The sequence below is a fragment of the Motacilla alba genome, chromosome 3, assembly GCF_015832195.1.
Source record: "Motacilla alba alba isolate MOTALB_02 chromosome 3, Motacilla_alba_V1.0_pri, whole genome shotgun sequence".
NCBI classification, from domain to species: domain Eukaryota; kingdom Metazoa; phylum Chordata; class Aves; order Passeriformes; family Motacillidae; genus Motacilla; species Motacilla alba.
Window position 1 is genome coordinate 3,823,917 of NC_052018.1, and position 18,382 is coordinate 3,842,298.

Consider the following 18,382-nt stretch of genomic DNA (forward strand, 5'->3'; position numbering starts at 1 on the left):
TGCCAGAGGGCAGGGTTAGATGGGAGATTGGGAAGGAATTGTTGGCTGTGAGGGTGGTGAGGCCCTGGCACAGGGTGTCCAGAGAAGCTGTGGCTGCCCCTGTATCCCTGGCAGTATCCAAGGCCAGGCTGGACAGGGCTTGGAGCAAGCTGGGATAGTGGAAGGTGTCCCTGCCCTTGGCATGGTGGAACATGATGATCTTTATCTTCCCTTCCTACCCAAACCATTCTGTGCTTTTCTGGTGCCCAAAGGCCCTTGGGAATGGAAGGCACTGAAATGCCCCAGAGCAGTGAGATTTGAGCTGGGCCTCACCCACAGCAGCTCCAGATGGGTGCTGGGTGCTCAGCACAGACACAGCTTTTTGCAGTACCGCAAACAGTTAATTGCACAAAACAGAGGGAAGGCAGATCTCACAAAATCTCTCACACAAGCAATAAAGAGATACCAGGATGTGCTGTCAGCTGTGTTCTGTGCTTTTTCCCCTGTGCCCTAAATGGCATCAGCTGTCTTGTACTCATTGAAGAAAGGAGGAAGAACATGCCCCTTTAGGTGAGATCTCAAGCAGAAGCAGAACCTCAAATGGAAAGTGAGTGAGGTTACAGCCCCATAACCCAGCTGATTACAAAAAAAAGAAACTTCTCAGACTCAAACTTGACTGGTGATAAGCTCTCTGAAAGTCAAGTGCACGCAATAAATAACCCCACCCCTTCTATTGGCTCAGAGTGCTCTGAGCTGTGAATGGGCCAATTTTCACAACTCTGGACCCATATTTCTCCTCCCATTTTCAGGCCAGCTTTATACCCTGAAGCTCCAGGGGCTGACTTTCACATCACCCCAGCATGAATGAAGGCAGTTCAGGGCCCTGTTTGCAGCAGGACCAGACTTCTTACAGCCTGAGGAGCCTTTGTGAGTTCTTCTAAGGTAGACCTCCTTCTAATATTAGTAGGGTGTGAGAAGTGTGGTCATACTGCCAGCCCTCCACTGCTCTAAGTGTAACAAACAAGCTCCATTTGTCATTCAGCTGTTGGCAACAGGAAACCACCAACAGCAACTCAACACACGACGACAAGAAGAATTAGGGTTTTCTCTTTCTGCGTGCTCCAAGGATTGAAACTCATCAGAAGGAGCTGATGGTCCCAAGCTGATGATCTGGAAGGGGTTTTTCAGCTCTGGTGGACAGCTAAGATTGAGTGGGATATGATTTAATCTGAACACAGGACTCTCAAGGTAAGTGAAAATGATTTTTCCAGCAGTTTTCCTTCCTTCCTGCTGCCTGTTTGTTGTCTGGTGCTCCACTGGGTATATTCCCTTCGGGTATTTAAAGATTTGGCCCATCTATGGACCAGTGATTATTAAAGCCTTTAGGCTGGGATGTCCAATGACCCAAACTTCTGCTGTGGACCAGGACTGGGGGGTGGTCTGTCTTTCCTTCTGGCAGCTTCCCAGTGCTGGAATTGGGAACGCTCTGAGGTGGGACTGATGCTCCAAGTCGGACGCTCACCCAGTGGGTTCTCTCTCAGGCACAGGCCAACCTTCTTCCTCTTAAAAATAGTGAAAGTAGATGACAGCCAGGAGGGAATGAGTTGCATCCAACTGAATTTCTTGGAAATGAGAGTGACAGGAGAAGGTGAAATCGGAGACCCAGTTCTGAAGTTGAGGGCAGGTGGAAGTTTGGGTACTCAGCTTCCAACACAGCAACCTTTGGGTGCTGTGGAGAGTGCAGGGAAGGGTCGAATCTTTGATTCTCCATTTGTGGAGATGCACATTTGCGATTTTTGAGAGTTTTTGCTTTCTTCCACCCCACAGATGGTTTAAATGGTCTCACTGGATGCAATATTTTGTTTTCACCAGCTCCTCCACTGAAGCTGGTAAAACCACTGCAAAGTTAATGCTGGTTGTAGACAAAGCTTCTGGCAAAGCTGGAAACCTCCAGCAGAGCTGTAGGAAAAGTGGACTTGCTGCTTGTACCCTGGTCACTTCCCAGGATCTGCACTAAGCCTATAACTTTTATTCCTGATAAAAATTTAGGTCAGGCTCAAAATTGCAGAGCTCCAAGTTGGAGCATGGATATTTCAGGATATCTGTGCTTGCTGTGGCACTTTTGAGAGGGAACAGCACCTGCTGTGTTGTGGGGTATTTGCATCTCAGACCTCCTCAGGTGTTTCCTCAGGGCTTTGTGGCCAATGATGCCCCACTGAATGCTCTTCAAAGTGTTTTAGTTACCCCATTCATGATTTGGTGCTATTTCTTGCCTCTCATGATGGGCTGCTCTGATATTTATTTGATTATGAATCTTTAACAGTGCAAAACCAGGACACCACTAGCAGTGAGGGTTCCTGCTGCATGCAGAGCACATGCACATGGTCCCGGCTCGGGGACGTGCTGGAGATGGAGAAGGCAGATGGAAATGAGGAAAAAGAAAAGGACAGCTGCAGGGCAGCCCAGGCACCCTCATTAATATGCTTGGTCAGTCATTCTGTCAAGGTTTAAGTCATTTTTTATCAGAAGATTTGAGGGCTGCAGAGCTTGTGGTTTCTCGTTCATATTCTGCTTTCTTCTCCCAGACCTCCTGCAGCCTTTTCATTGTATTGGTACCCAAGTCAGTGAAAAAACCCTTCTGGCCCATTCTTGTTTTGTTCTGCCAGTACAGGGCTATTACTGCCCCGTGAGGATTGCAAAGTCAAAACCTGAATTTTCTGGCGGAGGAGGAAACACCCAAGGCATATTTAAGTGAAAATTTTGCAAAAGTGCTGCTGATTATTCTTCATCATCTCTTCCAGCAAATTCCCATGTTCGATTTAATCAGCGTGGAGTGTTCTGGGATGCTGTTATACTCTGGGCTTTCAGCTTAGATGGTGTGCTCCCATCTCCTCTTAACTAAATTCACAATATCCCAGGATGGGCATCCCATTCCCACATAATTTGGGCTGTGTGTCCCTTTCAAACACAGCTATCAGCTCCTTTATTTCTGCTTTGTGGCTTTCTTCCTGACCCATATTTCAACCTTTAATTCTCTGTGGCACCTTGATGGGCATGTCAGCATCGGAAAATGACCTTGAGGATATTTTCAGAAACAGCCCAGGCTTTTTGTCATCTAAAGCAGGTGTGGAAAGGGGGGATTCACATGGATGGGTTTCCCAGGGATCACAGGGATGTGCTGAGCAGAGTAGGAGCTCCTGGGCAAGCTGTTACTTCATCTTTATTTGCCATCCTGCCTTCCCCTCATTCTTTCCATTCCATCTGTGTTAAAAAAAGGAATTTCCTCACTGCTCCTCCACGGTTCACGAGCCTCTGGAGGCAACCAAGCATTGCCTCCATGTGGGTGAGTTCCCTTGTGGCCAATCATTTCCTGTGGGGGTTCTATCACAGGCAAAAAAATCTTCAAGGGCACCTAGGGCTAAATCCTGCTGGAATCCTCACCAGCCCCAAAGTTTCCATCCATGTCTTAATTCCGTGTGGTGCAAGTCAGCTTTTTCATTAGGCTGATTCCACATTGCAAGATTAGAAGTAGCTGGGGGGGGTAAAAAAGGATGAAATTCCCCCTTGCAGAGGTCTTGGCAACAAATTACAGCCCCCAGGGTCCTGATACTGCTTGTGGAAGGCGCAGTTGCACCACTGGACATCACTGGACAAAACAGGCTGTGCAGGGTCACGGTTCTTGCTTAAACATAAATAGGAATGCAAACCAGAATTCCAATACTTCATACTGGACAAGACATTTCCCTCTCACAGGTGAGCCTGTTTTCCATACCAGGTTTAAATCCATTACAATAATCAGACAAAAATATCTCCACCACCACCAAAAACCAAGCTGAAACCACAGCAGTTCCTTGTGTTGAAGTAAAAAAATGGGTTTCAATTATAATTTTTTCCAAGAAGTTGCAACTAAGCAGGAGAACAATGTTCCTGTGGTTTTACAGAGCAATTTTGTCTTTGTTAATGCTGGTCAGTTTTAATTTCAAAAACGTTGTGGCCTTGCCTATTCAAACTTCCAAACCCAGTGATAAATGCCTGCAGGAGAGGGATACGGTTGAGCAAAGGTGTGGGAAGTGTGAACTGCGTGGAATTACTGCAAGAAATGATGGTGCTTCATTTGCTGGAAACACAGCAAAGAGGGAGGCAATAAACTTGCAGTCCACCATGGGATCATGGAATGGTTTGTGTTGGAAAGGAACCTTAAGGGTCAGCTCATTCCAACCCCCTGTCATGGGCAGGGACACTTTCTACCATCCCAGGTTTTTCCAAGCCATGTCCAACCTGGCCTTGGACACTTCCAGGGCTGGGACATCCACCATGGTCAGGACAGGCAGTTGTGAGTCTTTCAGGGAAGGAAATTAGTGGTGGTCGTTAGAAAGTCATTTTAAGGCTATGGGAATTGGAGGGCTGGGATAGACTGATAGGAAGCAGTGGGAATTTCCATCACTGAAAGCTTTGAAGTACAAGTTAGGGGGTCTCTGAGATTAACGACCTTCATGGTGGCAGTCCTACATTTCCACCCCGTGGAATACACGTGGCTTCGGCACTGAAATGCGCTTTTCAAAATCATCCCCCTGTATTCCCCCTCTTTATTTATTTACTTACATATGTATGAAGTAGTTTTCCAAATTTGACCCAATCTCACTGACGATTTCTGCTCCTCTGGAAGCCGTGGAATGTGTTACTGATCAAAAAGCAGCGAGCAGCACCCCTGGGGTCCTGCGTGTCAGGCACGGAGGAGACACAGCAGAAATAATAAACACATGGTTCACAAATGAATTCTTTGCTACTTAACGAGTGGAGAAGAATGAAAAATTACTCAGTGTCCAGGATGTCTGGTCTGCCTTGGTGATGGCAGAATCAGGAATGGTTTTGGTGGATGAAGGTTGGGTGAAAAACTCTTTGTCACTTGATAAAAGGACCTTACAGTTAAGAAGCAAAAGAGGTGTTTGCCCCGTGCCCAGGTCCCCGTGGTCCCAGCTTACTACAGGATGATGTTTCCTCAATTATGGACAGTCTCTCTTCTCCGTGAAACCTGGGGTGGGAAAGAAAAAACATAACAAAATGCCTGGTGCAGAGGAACTGCTGGAATTCTTTCAGCCCAGACAGCTCCTTGCCCAACACCTGAGCCTTGGTGGCATCCAAGGTTATGTGAATGACTTGGGACCATGAAATTTGGGGCAGAACCTCTCAAAATGTGTCTGTGGGAGGATGATGATTGAGAAGTGGGCTTTGAATAGAGGTTAAATTCGACCTGTGGAAAAATCAAGGCGTCACCTGTAATGCATGATGAAAAGGGGGAGAAGCGATGCCAATCTAAGCAGGCAGAGAAATTGATAGAAAAGCTTTAAATTTACTTTTATCTCAACGTTTTTTCCTGGCTGTCTCTTGCATATTTGGCCTTGACCATTTTAGAAGCAGAGGAAAAAGAGCACAGCTGCTTGAGACATTAATGCAGCAGACTTGCACAATTATTATTCTTTTTTTCCAGTGAAAGGTGCCAATATTCGTGCCGTTTGTGCGACAGAACCTTTTGAAAGGTGGTGGTTTCCCAGGGAATGCTTTTCTTTCCCCTGACAATTGCGGTGAAAAAGTCGGAAAAAGCATTCTAAAAGTCAGTGAGTGGTCTGCCAAGGAATAATAACTGTGAGTGGAAGGGAATTGTGAATGTGGGACTCTGTACAAGACTGGTCCTAACCAGGTGAGAAGAAATACTGGTTGTTTTAGTGGAGTACTGCTGGTGCCAGGCAGAGGATGGGCACTGGCAAAGCAAGAAACTTTAGGAAATAAGTTTTCTTCCAGCTCTGAGGCAATAAATTCAGGCCAGATCAAATGTGAGGTAACCTGAGAGTGGATCAGCCCCATCAATCCAGTGCCATAAATAATGACTTTCTGTAACAAACCTGGTTGTGAGGTTTGGCTTTGTTCTGTCACATTTCTGTCTCCTTTGAGCACCATAAGGATGTTTTGATATTATTTTAATTCTGAAAATCGAGTTAATCTTCTAATTTTGGGTAAGGGATTAAAAAGTAATGGGTTCCTTCTTTCTTTACGAACATCAGAAAGGAAATAATATTGAGACAAGGTCTTGGCTGCTGCAAGTAGTCAAGAATAGTCATGTTGTGAGTGTAGGACAGGCTTGGCAGGGAGGACTGGCCTAGGCAGGAGTCACTTTCTCTGTCCAAAAAGGCTTTTCCTCACAAGATCCAGACAAAATCTGTTTGTGGCAATTACTAGCAGAATGTCTCCCAGCTGCCATCAAGCAAAACCTTCGTTTTAGTCCCAGTCCACGGAGATATCCCTGCAAAACCAATGGGTTTTAATAATAAATAATGGCAGTGAAACAAGAGGGAGCCCATCTTCACCGTGCATTCAGGGTGGTGAAGGGTACCTGGTGCCTGTGTCTGAGTGTTATCCCAAACACAGGGATGGGATCAAGGAAAATCCTCTGTTTTCCTTCAAATCAGGAAAAAAGGGACAGCCTATCTCTTGCAAAGTAGAGATCCAACAGGAGGCCTGGTGAAATCAGGATAGACTTTAAATAAACATAATAAATAAACATGGATAAATATAATCCAGAAGCCACCACAGCTCCTGAAGAATGAGGGTCACCAGGGGTTTGGATGCAGCCACCAAATTTTTAAGAGGGAGTGGAACCCCAATATTGCCTGTTTTAGTAGTTGAGATGCTGCCTCAGAGTTCAAAAAGTCCTCGGAGAGCTCTGAAAATGAACTCTCAAAATGGAGCCTAGTGGGTTGGTTGTAATACATCAGCATCTTCCAAGAGCAGCAGGACACTGTAAATTAGCTGTTCATCTGCTAGAGGAGTGGGAACAGGGAGGTTCTGATGGTAAAGGAGACTACTCATTCCTAAAAAGGAAGAGAAAAGCTTGGCCAACCCATGAAAACAAAGTCTAGAGGAAATGAGCTGCCCAGCTTTTGCAGCAGCAGGATGGGGAAGCAGTCCTGGAGCAGCTGGGAAAGCAGAGGTACCTTCATCCTCTCAGTGGGCTCAGTTCAAAGCTGGAGTTGCTTCTGCAGCAGAAACCTCAACAAGAATGCCTTTGGTTCAGTGTGAAATGGATAAAATGCCATGGGATGGGCACTGCTGCACAAGGAGGCCATGCAGGGGCCACCATTGCAAAGTCTGGTTCTGGGGTCATCCTGGTGGGCTGTGGGGTCATCTGCAGGGAGGCTTTCCCAGGAATGGCTTCAAACTGACAGAGAGTAAGTTTAGATTGGATATTAGGGAGAAATTCTTCCCTGTGATTGTGGGGAGGCCCTGGCACAAGGTGCCCAGAGAAGCTGTGGCTGCCCCTGGATCCCTGGAAGTGTTGAAGGCCAGGATGGACAGGGCTTGGAGCAACCTGGGATAGTGGAAGGCATCCCTGCCCATGGCAGGGAGTGGCACTGGATGACCTTTATGGTCCCTTCCAACCCAAATTGTTTTGTGATTCTAACACTCCATGTTTTCACACTCGTGTCAGGGCCTGCAAAGACACTGGAGAACATCTGGGGGCTGACGTATGAAAACAGGGTGGAAGCCACCACCAGAAGGACCCTGCTTGGCTGGGTGAGATCACAGCCTGTCCTTTCTGGTTGGGGGAACAGGGACAGATGGAGCCCATCTGGAGCGACTGGGAGCTGCAAATGAGAGACTTTTCCCCTTTTTAGTGCCCTTTTTCACAAGCTTTCTCAGGGTTCCCCCTCCAGCTGCTTTCAGAGGACATCCCTGGGCTGAGGAAGCAAATTGTCTGGGCTCCTGGACTCCATCTCATGGCTATAAGATCCCCAGGATGAGGAAACAGAGGAGGCCCAAGCATGAAGGGATGTGCTCCAGGTGACACACAGGATACCTTAGATACCAGAAAAACCTCCCTGGGATGCAGTAGACAAACCACACCATACCCAATCGTTTTTATTTTTAATTCTTGCTTTAGAGCTGCTTGAACTGCGGCCGTCACTGGGAGAGCCTCTGCAGCAGGCGGCTGCAGCTGCTGGGTTTCCCCTCTGTCAGCAGTGGGAATGTGTGTCAGATCAGAAGCAGGTTTCTCTCTGGAGCTGCCACGCTGTCACCCTGTTCCCAGGATGACTTGGCAGACACTACAGCAGTGCTCAGCCTTTGCTGCACCTCGTGGTAGCTCCTCCTTCCCACCTCAGTGGTGGATGACAGCAGCTTTCTAAAAGAGCAACTTCCCTTTTCATAGGGATAGGAAGTGAAGCTCATTTAGCAAAGAGAGGTCGCCCACCAAATGCTGAAGCCCTGTCCTAAAGCTCAAAGCACTCCCCCTAACCTGACACTGCCCTCTTCTTTCCTAACCCCAAACCTGAGGAGCTCCACCTCCATCCCCTGCCCTTAGCTGGATGAGAATCAGGAAGGGAAAATGGGAATTGGCAAGGGGGAAGTTTGGCAAATCTGCAAGGGCTTCCTCATTTCTGTGTGTCTAAGAGCAGGCACACCTGGCTGAGGCCTGCTGGGCTGGGTGTCTGTCCTGGTTGTTTTCAGTGTCAACCAGGCTTGGAAGGTGTCAGAGGATGGTGCCAGGCTCTTTTCAGTGGTGCCCAGCCACAGGATGAACAGAAATGGACATAAAATAAACCGCAAGAAGTTCCACCTCAACCATGATGAAGCAATTCTTTATGTTGAGGGTGTCAGAGCACTGAAACAGCTGCCCAGGAGGGCGTGGAGTTTCTTCTTTGGAGACATTCCAAACCCACCTGGTCATGCCACATGATGCAGGTCATCCTGCCTTAGCAAGAGGGTTGGACTGAGTCATCTCCAGAGGCCTCTTCCAATCCCAAACTATTCTGGGATTCTGGGATTCTAGGATTCTGGGATTCTGGGATTCTGAGGTTTAGAGATTCTGAGATTCTGTGCTGACCTTCCAGGGTGATGGACTCAGTGTGACCCCCCTAAGGACTTGCAGACCCCTGTGTATGGCCCAGACAGCCTTGCAGCCCTCCATGGGGTTGTCTTCCTCTGATAGGAGCACAGCTGCTGAGCCAAGGCTGCTTCCCATCCCATGTTTCCAGAAGGGGCACCAGCCCCGTGCACCCTGGAGCAGCTGCCCCCACCTCACACATCATTGTGTCCTCAGCCACCCTCTTGTTGTTCTTGTGTCCTGCAGCGGCTGTAAAAGGTCTTCTGCCATGACCTCAGCTCAGATCTGCCCCGCAAAGCTTTTCCTCCTGCAAACAACATCACCAGCGAGGGGTGACCTTTAGCTTGTGCATCACTCGCGGCAGATGCTGGCTCATGTTTGTCCTGCTCAGTGGGGGCAGCTGAAGTGTAAATGATGTGAGGTCATCCCAGCCTCCAGCTGGCTGACACCAAGCGTCCTTTTCCCTCCTGCTGCCGCTTACAACGCAAAGATGACGCCATGCAGTTACCCACAGAGGTGTACACGGTGGTTTTTGGGGGCCTCGTGTTTGCAACAGCTTAAAAAATTATGCTGAAAATACCGCAGAGGAGCCAGCTCATTACACATCCACCATGGGAAGCCTCTGTAGAAACAAATCCTACTTCTTATACAACATTTATCTCCCAGGACAGAGTTTCAGTCTCTCAATAGAACATGCTGAGGCAAAGTGAGAAAGTCACTTCCTCAGAGCCACCCACAAGTCCCTGACCAGGTCTTAATTCGTTAGACCATGCTGCTACGGTCGAGTAGGTTCATAGAGGGATGGGGCTGGCTGGAAAAAGATGTGTTTCATCAGTAAAAGGTCTTTTTATAGTGACAGAAAGGAAAGATCATTGCAAAGCCAGTTTGTTGGGTTGTTTCCTAAAATTTGGTGGTTTGCATAGTGGAAGAACAATCCATTCACAGTCATTTTCACTGCCTTTAACGACAGCTGTTAATAGCCTGTGGCATTTGCTGGGATTTGTGTCTGGATTTGCTTTGTGTTTCTCGCCTTCCTCATTGTTATTTTCATTGGCCAAGTTGTCAGGGAAGTGCAACTCCCACCCCCTCCCAGGTGATCATTTTTACAAGCAAAATAGAGCAAAGAATCCTTAGGGGGGGAGAAAAGAGTCAGTTCTGACACAAAGACCTGATTAAAAAAAGAAATCCCATTAAAAGCGTTTGCAAAACCAGGCTGCTCCTGTGGTCCGGGGGTGTAAAGCTGTTGGTCTCATGGATGGTGTGGATGTAGTGGAAGCCAGAGGCCTCTGAAAGAAAAATTTGGGAAGGGCCTTCAGCCCCATGGAGCATCCGTCATGGGTCCGACCAGCGGCTCGTACATCCTCGGATCGTGTCCCCAGGAGCAGCAGCGTGGGAAGCAGGCAAGTCGGGAACATCCCACCCCCATCCACGTTCCCCTGAGGGTGGGAAGAGGCACAGCAGGTTTTTCTCAGTCTTCATCCACCCTCCTGATCCTCCTTGTCCTATTTCTTCTCCCCACAAACTGTGGGTTAAAGAGATGATGGAGGCACTTCCCAGCTCCTGCTGGATCTGGCACCGAAGGATGGTTTGCAGGGATGCTGTTCCCTTGGTCTGCTGCAAAAAGAGGGGAGGAGAAAGAAGTGCCAGGTATGCACATCCTGGCACTCCCATCCCCCCCCATTCTCCCAGGGCCTGGAGGGGAAGACAGGATTTATGTGTGGGGAAGGCTGGCAGGAGCTGGACACGGCTTCTGATGAGTAGGGAAGTGCTTTGGCATCCCATTGCTATTCCTGACACTCAGCTGGAGGTGTTTAGGTGGGGAATTGGAGATGTACATCCTTCCCTATCGCCCTTTGCCTCAGCTGAGTGTGGTGGGAGGGAGCATCATTCCTTCTGAGACACAATCAAAGGAATTGAATTCCTGAGCACCAGCCTGCCACCAGGTTAATTTCTCCTCCTGGTCCTATAAAATGCTGTCTTGTTCCTAGGAAAAGTCATCCTCTGGGATGCTGGGCCTCCAGGAAGGGCCTTTCCCAGTTTGGGTGGCCACATACAAAGGTGTGGAGCCCATCCATCTCCTCATGTTCTCTGGGCTGAGAGGGCCAGGACCTCCCCACATCGCTACAGATTCCTGTGATGTGTCCTCCACGTGCCGTGGAATGGAGCATCAGGGATTCTGGCCATGAGGCCATGGCCTGTGCCCACTTCCATAGGGTTTGGATGTCAGATAGGGGTGGCCTGCAGAGGGGACATCTCCCTCCTGTGCCCCAACTCACCCAGGACGCATCCACAATTTGGCCCACACCCACATTGGGCAGAGAGAGGTTTGAGTTGAAATTTGGATTGAAATTCCGGGCTCTGCAGGAAGTGCAGTTATACGGTGTAGTTTTGTCATAAAACCTGTCCCACCTGAAGAACACCAGACTGGCTGCAGGCACCCAGAGGGATGTGCCTCATTCTCCTGGACCCATCCTCCTCCTTGCCCACTCCAGTGTATCCCACTGCCCCTGAGTCCTGCAGAGACATTCCCAGCAGACATCCCACCTTGCTGCATGGGCTGAGCTCATGAGGGAAGCATGAAGGGAGGTGGGATAAGCAGTCTGCCCTCCTGTTTTTCCTCTCTCCAAGACCCTGCTCCCTGGCTCTGTTTCCTGGCCTGCAGCCTCCTGCAGCCCAGCCGAGCATCCGTTGGCTTCCAGCGGGATGCAAAGCTCAATGTAAGCAGACATTTTTCCTCCAGACAGATGTTTTGATTAGGGAATGACCGCTCTGGCAACAGGAGGCTATTTTCTTCTTCTGGAATGAGCAAGAAGCTTTTATTATCTTCTTCTCTTTATTTTTTTTTTTATTCCCTGTCAAAAGACTTTCTGCGTCTGCTTAAACTCAAAGTTCTGGAAATCTGTGCGCTCCCACAGCCCCCCAGCCTCACACAGCCTTCTCCCAGAGATTGTCCCAGCTCTTCAGAAAGGCATGGAACAGACGGATTTTTTTGCTTGGTCCGCTTGCTTGGGCCAGGCTCACCTGCAAATCATGGCCTAAGAGAAATGGTAGATTTAGGGCAGATATAAATTGTAATAGAAATGAAAGCTGGCATGGATTGTAACAGGAGATCCTAAAATAAGCCAGTGGGCTTCAGTCTCTTTCCTGAAATGTGTACCCCTCACTTTTGGATAAATCACAGGACCACAAAGCTCCCGGATTTGTTCATCTGCCCTGGGCTGCCAGGGAACTGATATTTCCAAGGCAATTTGGCCACACTGGCTGTGCTCAAGAATAGGGCCTGGACAGAATTCAAGCCAGGGAGATGGGATGCACTGGAATGGTGAAGGAGGAGGATGGGGCCTTGAGAAGGAGGCAGCTGCAGCTGCTTTGGGGTTCTTTGGGTGTGTGAAATTTTATGATGGATCAGCCCCTACAACAGCACCTCACCTCAGCGAGAGAGCCCAGCTGCTCCTGGGGGTTCTTCACCTTCCCTTCAAGGACCTTTGACATGAACCAGAGTGTTTGGCAGAGTCCTCATTGCACAAATACAACCTGGTATCCATCAAAGATCAGGACTGGAATGGGGCCTGAACACTGCCAGTAGGACATTCCCAGTTCTCCAGTGAGGATGCAGCACGGAAACCCCGCATCTGCTTCACTCCCCAGCAAGAACCAGGATGCTTCTCGCTCTGGGCTCTCCAGCTCTTCACGGGGACTTCCTGCCGTGCTGGAATCATGGAATCACAGAATGGCTTGGCTTGGATTGGAAGGGACCTTAAAGACATGGGCAGGCCAACCCTCCACTAAACCAGGTTGCTCCAAGACCTGGCCTTGAACACTTCCAGGGATGGGGCAGCCAGATTTTGGCCACCACATCACAGAGGATGGCTGTAGCCTCCACCTTCTGCCTCTGAGAAAGACCTTGCTCATAGTTTCAGTGCTCTTTATAGCACAGCACATTGGTTCAGAGCTGTCTTCTTACCTCCTCTTAGCAACGAAGCTGCAAATTATTTTAAAATATGAGCTAAAAAGGACTTGACCGAAACCCAGCAGAGGTAGAAAATGGTCACAGCAAAAATTGCTTCAGTAGCAAATCTTTCTTCTTATTTAAGGAGCTGATCCATCAAGATCTTCAGTAATTCTTCAATTTTGTGTCTTGCAAAGCAATCCGAGGGTGCCAGGTCAGGAAATGTTCGGAAGAGCTATTTTATTGAGGGGAAAGAAAATTGAATGCATCTGTGATGCACTGAGAACTAGAGGAAATTTTTTTTACTGAACTTTTTTGCTCCTTGCTGATGCAAAAATGCAAATCTGGAATACTTAAATTATTGCATCTGAAGTGAATTGATTTCAGCAATTCTTTCAGGAGAGGAGAGGACTTGCAAAGAGAAATCCAGCATTTAAAACCTTTCATAATAGGCTAGATCTGCATTTTCAAAGTATTTTTTTAAGGGTTTTTGAACGCATTTGTTTTTAAAAATATGTTCTAAAAATAGACATTCATAAGTTTTAAAATGAATTAAAATATCTGATCTTGCTGAACTGTCAAAACACTTTGTTGCACCCACCACAGAATCTGGATGGAAAGGGGGCTCATTTTGTGATTTCAGTAGGCTTAGGGGTTTTTTTTTTGGAGCTGCCCACAGAGTGAAACTCTATTGCCTTACTTGGGTATTAACCTGTTTTTCCATGGCAGTTTCATGGGGTTGAGGCAAATGGTGAGCCAAGACTTCTGCTTTTCTACTCAATTTGGTCTTGTTTCCTTTCCTATACCCGCCAATGCACTCCCAAGGCTGCCTGTCAGTGTCCTCCACATTCCTCTTGCAGAAGGTGCTGGGTTCTCATCAGAAATTACTTTAGAACTCTTTTGCCCTGGTAGAGGAAAGCAGCCAGTGGCAGTAGGTGGTGCAGGGCTGCTCATTGTGAAAATGAGACGGGCAAAGATTTGAAATGTTAGTACCTGAGGGGATGGTGTGAAGGTGAGTCCAGGGAGGTTTAGGTTGAATATTAAGGAAAATTCTTCCTCCTGAGGGTGGTCAGGCACTGAACAGGCTCCCCAGGGAATGGCCAAGGTTGCCAGAGCTCCAGGACTGTTTGGACAATGCTCTCAGGGATGCACAGGGTGAGATGGTTGGGATGTCTTTGGCCAGGAGCTGGATTGATGATCCTTGTGGGTTCCTTCCAACTTAGGATATTCTGTGATTCTATGATCTTTGAAGAGCTCCCTTTGACTCTTTCCTGCAGAAACACTTGAACCTGCACCCACGTCTCTGTAGCCAAAATGCCACCTCAACTACCCCTATGAAGGCTGCTAAAATTGCATTCCATCATTCTCCAGTGTGGGCACCCAGCCTGTTTTAGAGGTTCACCCAGTGTTCCTGTGGCCTGCGCGTCTGTCCCACAAATTCAGGGCTGGCTGCATCACAGAGCTCATTGTCCTGGTGTCTATTGGCTTCTTTAGCTTGACTCTTCCAGAAACATCTAATATTCTTTAATCATGACCCAGGAGCAGCTAAGCTGGACTCATAAAATTGTAGAATATCCTGAGTTGTAAGGGGCCCATAAGGATCATTGAGTCCAGCTCCTGGACCTGCACAGGACCACCCCAAGAATTCAATCGTTCTGTTTCTGAAGCTGTTTTTTGCTAAATGTTTTTATGCATATAGAATCATAAAATTCTGGAATGATTTGGGTGGGAAGGGACCTTAAAGACCATCCCATTCCACCCCCTGCCATGGGCAGGGACACCTTTCCAGTATCCCAGGTTGCTCCAAGCCCTGTCCATCCTGGCCTTGGACACTTCCAGGGATCCAGGGGCAGCCACAGCTTCTCTGGGCAACCTGTGCCAGGCCCTCACCACCCTCACAGGAAGAATTTTTTCCATATATTGGACCTAAATTTCCCTTCCTTCAGTTTAAACCCATTACTCCCTGATGAAGAGCGATATGGAAAAAACTTTGTGTTGCCTTAAAACTTTTTTGTTCTGCTTGTTCTGCTTTGATTTTTGGTCACTTTAAAAAGAAGAACTTGTTTTGGAAGCTTGAAGGAAACCCCCCCCCCCCCCCCCCCGTTATTAAATAAAACCAACATTTTTAGATGAGAAATACTATAAATTCACAAAAGGAAATTTCTATGATTTTCTGAGTTATTGTGCTCTCCCCAGCACTCCTTTCCACTGGAAAAAAAAGTAAAAAAAGGGTGGGAGAACTACTCTAAGCGGCTTTTCTCATTTGTTTTTTCTTGTGAAGATAATTTTTAAAAGCATTAATCAGAAGGGAAACGCATAGTCATGACACACTCTCAACTCAGCCGCCTTTATTTTTGAAAATGAAATTACTTTTTACCAATCGAAGATTCCACCAGCTGTGAAATGGGAACCAGCAGCTCGCTGTATCCAGCAATATTTGCCCGCAGGGCTATTCTGGGCTTTGTAAAACACCAGCTGGCCCAAAGGGTGGTTGGCGTTGGCTGCCGAAGGTGTTGGAGGCAACTGGGAGAGAGGGACTGGTGGATGTTGTAGGCATTGTGAATCCCCAGAGCTGTTCAAACCCCTTCTGTGTGTGGGTGGGAGCGAGTGACCTTTGTGGGAGGCTTGACTCGAGGTGGACTGTGTTGTTCCCCTCTCTGAGCTGCTTTTGCACTGCCGTATCTCCGACACGTGCGTGGGGACAAAGCTGAGCCTGTGCAAGGCTGCAGAGAGGTGTTTCCAGTCTCAGCAGGGTGCAGAAAGGGCTGCAACGTCCCCACAGGGGTTCACAGGTCAAGTTGTGGTCCCCACTCCTCTCAAACCCTGCCAGAGGAGCTGGGATGGCCCCAAGCCCCTGGCTGGACTCGCTGAGGTTGATGTTCCTCCAGGCCTTTCCCATTCTGCCCTGCCAGTGCTGCCACTGGGTACCAGAATAGTTAAAAGAAGATTCTTGGCCCAGGGTGAGAAGTAAGACACAGTGATGGTGTGGATGATTATAATAGGATTTATAGATAATACAATAAATATTGCCAATAAATATCTAAATAATAGCTCCATCATCTATTGCAGTGGTTATAGTGTCACCAGGTCGTAGCTCCTCTGCTGAGCCATGAGACCTCCTCGCTTTCTAAACTGTTCAAAGAAATCTAAGTGTGGCTCACTCCACTTAGTCTCAGATTTGGTCAACAGCCTATGATTAAAGCATTGCAACGTAAGCAAGTTCAGCTGGAAATGTACAGATTTTCAGTCTTTGGTCCTGCAGAATTCACAATTGCAAAGCACCTATGGAGCTACTTTAGGATTTATCTCTGTATTTGACCAGAACTGAGAGCTTTCACTCACCCACCCAAAAGTTCCCCATCTTTGGGCTGGATGTCCTGCAGGTGTCCCTGCCATCCAGAAGCTGCCTTCCCTCTTGGAAGATCAGTTGGTCCAGAGGGTCCAATCTCCAACAGCATTTTATACTCGTTTGCAGGCCCCCAAACCACCACAAACATATAATATTAATTATTGTTTTTAAAATGTATTTATTATGTTTCCATTAATTATGTGAGCACCTGGTGTCCTTATGATTGGACAAATTACATTGCCTGACACAGAGCGGAAGGGGAGAGGGAGGATGTGTGTGGGAGGAAATATTTGATGGCCAAAATATCTTTCGTTGCCATCACACATAGAGAGCAACTGAAAACCCCAAAAGAAGCATGCATGATCCTGTAGATGGTCTGTCAATCCTCCCATAAGATCATCCTTGTGACACAACTGGCAGCCAAAGCAAATTGCTGACTCGTGCTGCATCTCACATTCCCTAAATCTGCCAAAAATATGGCAGTTGCATGAATTATCTCTCATTTGGGAGCAGAGTTTATCAGAGATCCCAGGATTTTCCAGGGAGACGGTAACAAGGACAACAAATCAATGCCAAACATGTAGGTGGATTTTCTGTCTTTCACAGTTGGTAATGAGTGATAGCTGAAACTTATCCATCATCCAGCCTTGACTTTAAATGATACCTTGCTCTTCCCTGCTGCTGGAAGGAAAAAAAAAATAAAAGAAGAAAAAAAAAAAAGAAAATTCAAGCCACTCTCGTGGCAAAAAACCCAGGGTCCTGAGTCTGAAATACTGGCACGAAGTTGAGAATGGAAAAGCAGGAAAAGTTCCCCTAACAAATCATGTGCCATTGTACCACCAGATCTGCTAAGCAGAGCAAGCTCTGGGTGCAACCTGGAGGCTGCCAAATGAAAATGAAATTGCTGCAGGAACTGCTCTGGTTGATTTAATAGGTGAAACTCCCTCTCCAACTGTGCTGTCAGTGCCTGGAGCGGAGCTGTGGCCTGGGGACAGATGGATGGGCCATCTGTAAACCCAGGTCAAAGGAAATCTCAGAGATGAAAAAGGTTTGGATGGGGGGGAAAGTGGGTATCAGGCTATCCTGAAATATTGCACCAATTCCTTCTATTTTGCACACCTTATCAGTAATAATAAAAATAAAGCAGAAGGGAGAAGACATTAAAAAAAAACCTTAAAATATTGTGGTGGCTCCATTAGAATCCTCATTTTAGAGTCACAGATTTTGAAATATTAGATCTGTGCTAGAAAGCAAAAAAAAAAAAAAAAGTTGCTTTTACTAGAATATTTTTGCTTGTGAGTCTGGCTGGCTGGGAGCTTTTCTGAACACACTGGTTGGAGTCAGACGACCAAGAGACAGTGCCAGACTGACATTTGGGGGGTGTCCCTGGACCTGAGGCCCCTGATTCTCCATGATCACTGCAGACCTTGAGGTATTTTGGCAGAAATAGGAGTTGATGTGTCTCTGCACAGCTAAGAGTATTCAGGGTTTCATTTTTGGGGTGTTTTGGGCATGTAGCCCACACCTTCCAAAGCCTTTGGCTCAAAGCAGGAGTGGGGCAGACTTTGGCACTGGATGTTGCACTTCAGCAATGCTGGCTTCATCTGCTCCTTCCTTTTTGAGGCTCCAAGAAGAGTTTGGCCATTTTGGCTACCCAGACCCATTATTATCCTTGAATTCCAGTCTGGAGCTGAAATTACATTTCTAGGATGAAAGTCAAACAGCCCCCAAGCCCAAGCTTGGAAACCTTAATGCAGACCAGATGATGATCCATGGAAAGGGTTTGGTTCATTTGTGTCTACTGATCCTTGGGGTGTCCAGGAGGTCGGAGACATCCATAGGGTATAGGGAAACCTAATCCATGATTTCTGGGAGAGCCACACCTTGTGAGAACCCAGAGCACATCAAAAATTACCAGAGTACTGCAGATGGATGAGACAAGCCCTCAGCCCACACTTTACAGGCAGGATGGATGCAGGCTGCACCACATTCCTTAAACTTCTTACAGTATTCCAAAGGGCCAGAGAGGTCCTGTGGCTTTCTGGACAAACCAAGTGTGAGCCTGAGCTGCTGAAATGTGAGGAACAGCGGGACTGGTTCCGTGCACGGTGCGGCCACATCCACGCTGGCCCTGCTGCGTGGGAGGGACAGGAGCTGCAGAAAGCCCTGGGCTGCCTGAGGTGACTCCTTCTCGGCCCAGGGGCTGTGTGACCCTCCTGAAGCCCTG

General features: G+C 47.6%; 1 protein-coding gene across 2 annotated transcripts in view; it reads left to right on the forward strand.

Moving 5' to 3' along the window:
* Positions 1 to 763: 763 nt before the first annotated feature.
* BLK (BLK proto-oncogene, Src family tyrosine kinase) overlaps positions 764 to 18,382 on the forward strand; it is a 45,218-nt gene continuing 27,599 nt past the window's right edge. The window contains exon 1 of one of the 2 annotated variants that reach the window (XM_038133298.1): positions 764 to 1,227. Coding sequence is in view for 1 of the 2 variants with exons in the window: in XM_038133297.1 (XP_037989225.1) it covers positions 10,178 to 10,257 (80 nt within the window). In the remaining variant the exon portion in view is untranslated. Of the gene's footprint in view, positions 1,228 to 8,793; positions 10,258 to 18,382 lie in introns of those variants that run through there. The other variant, XM_038133297.1, reaches the window with a different exon arrangement.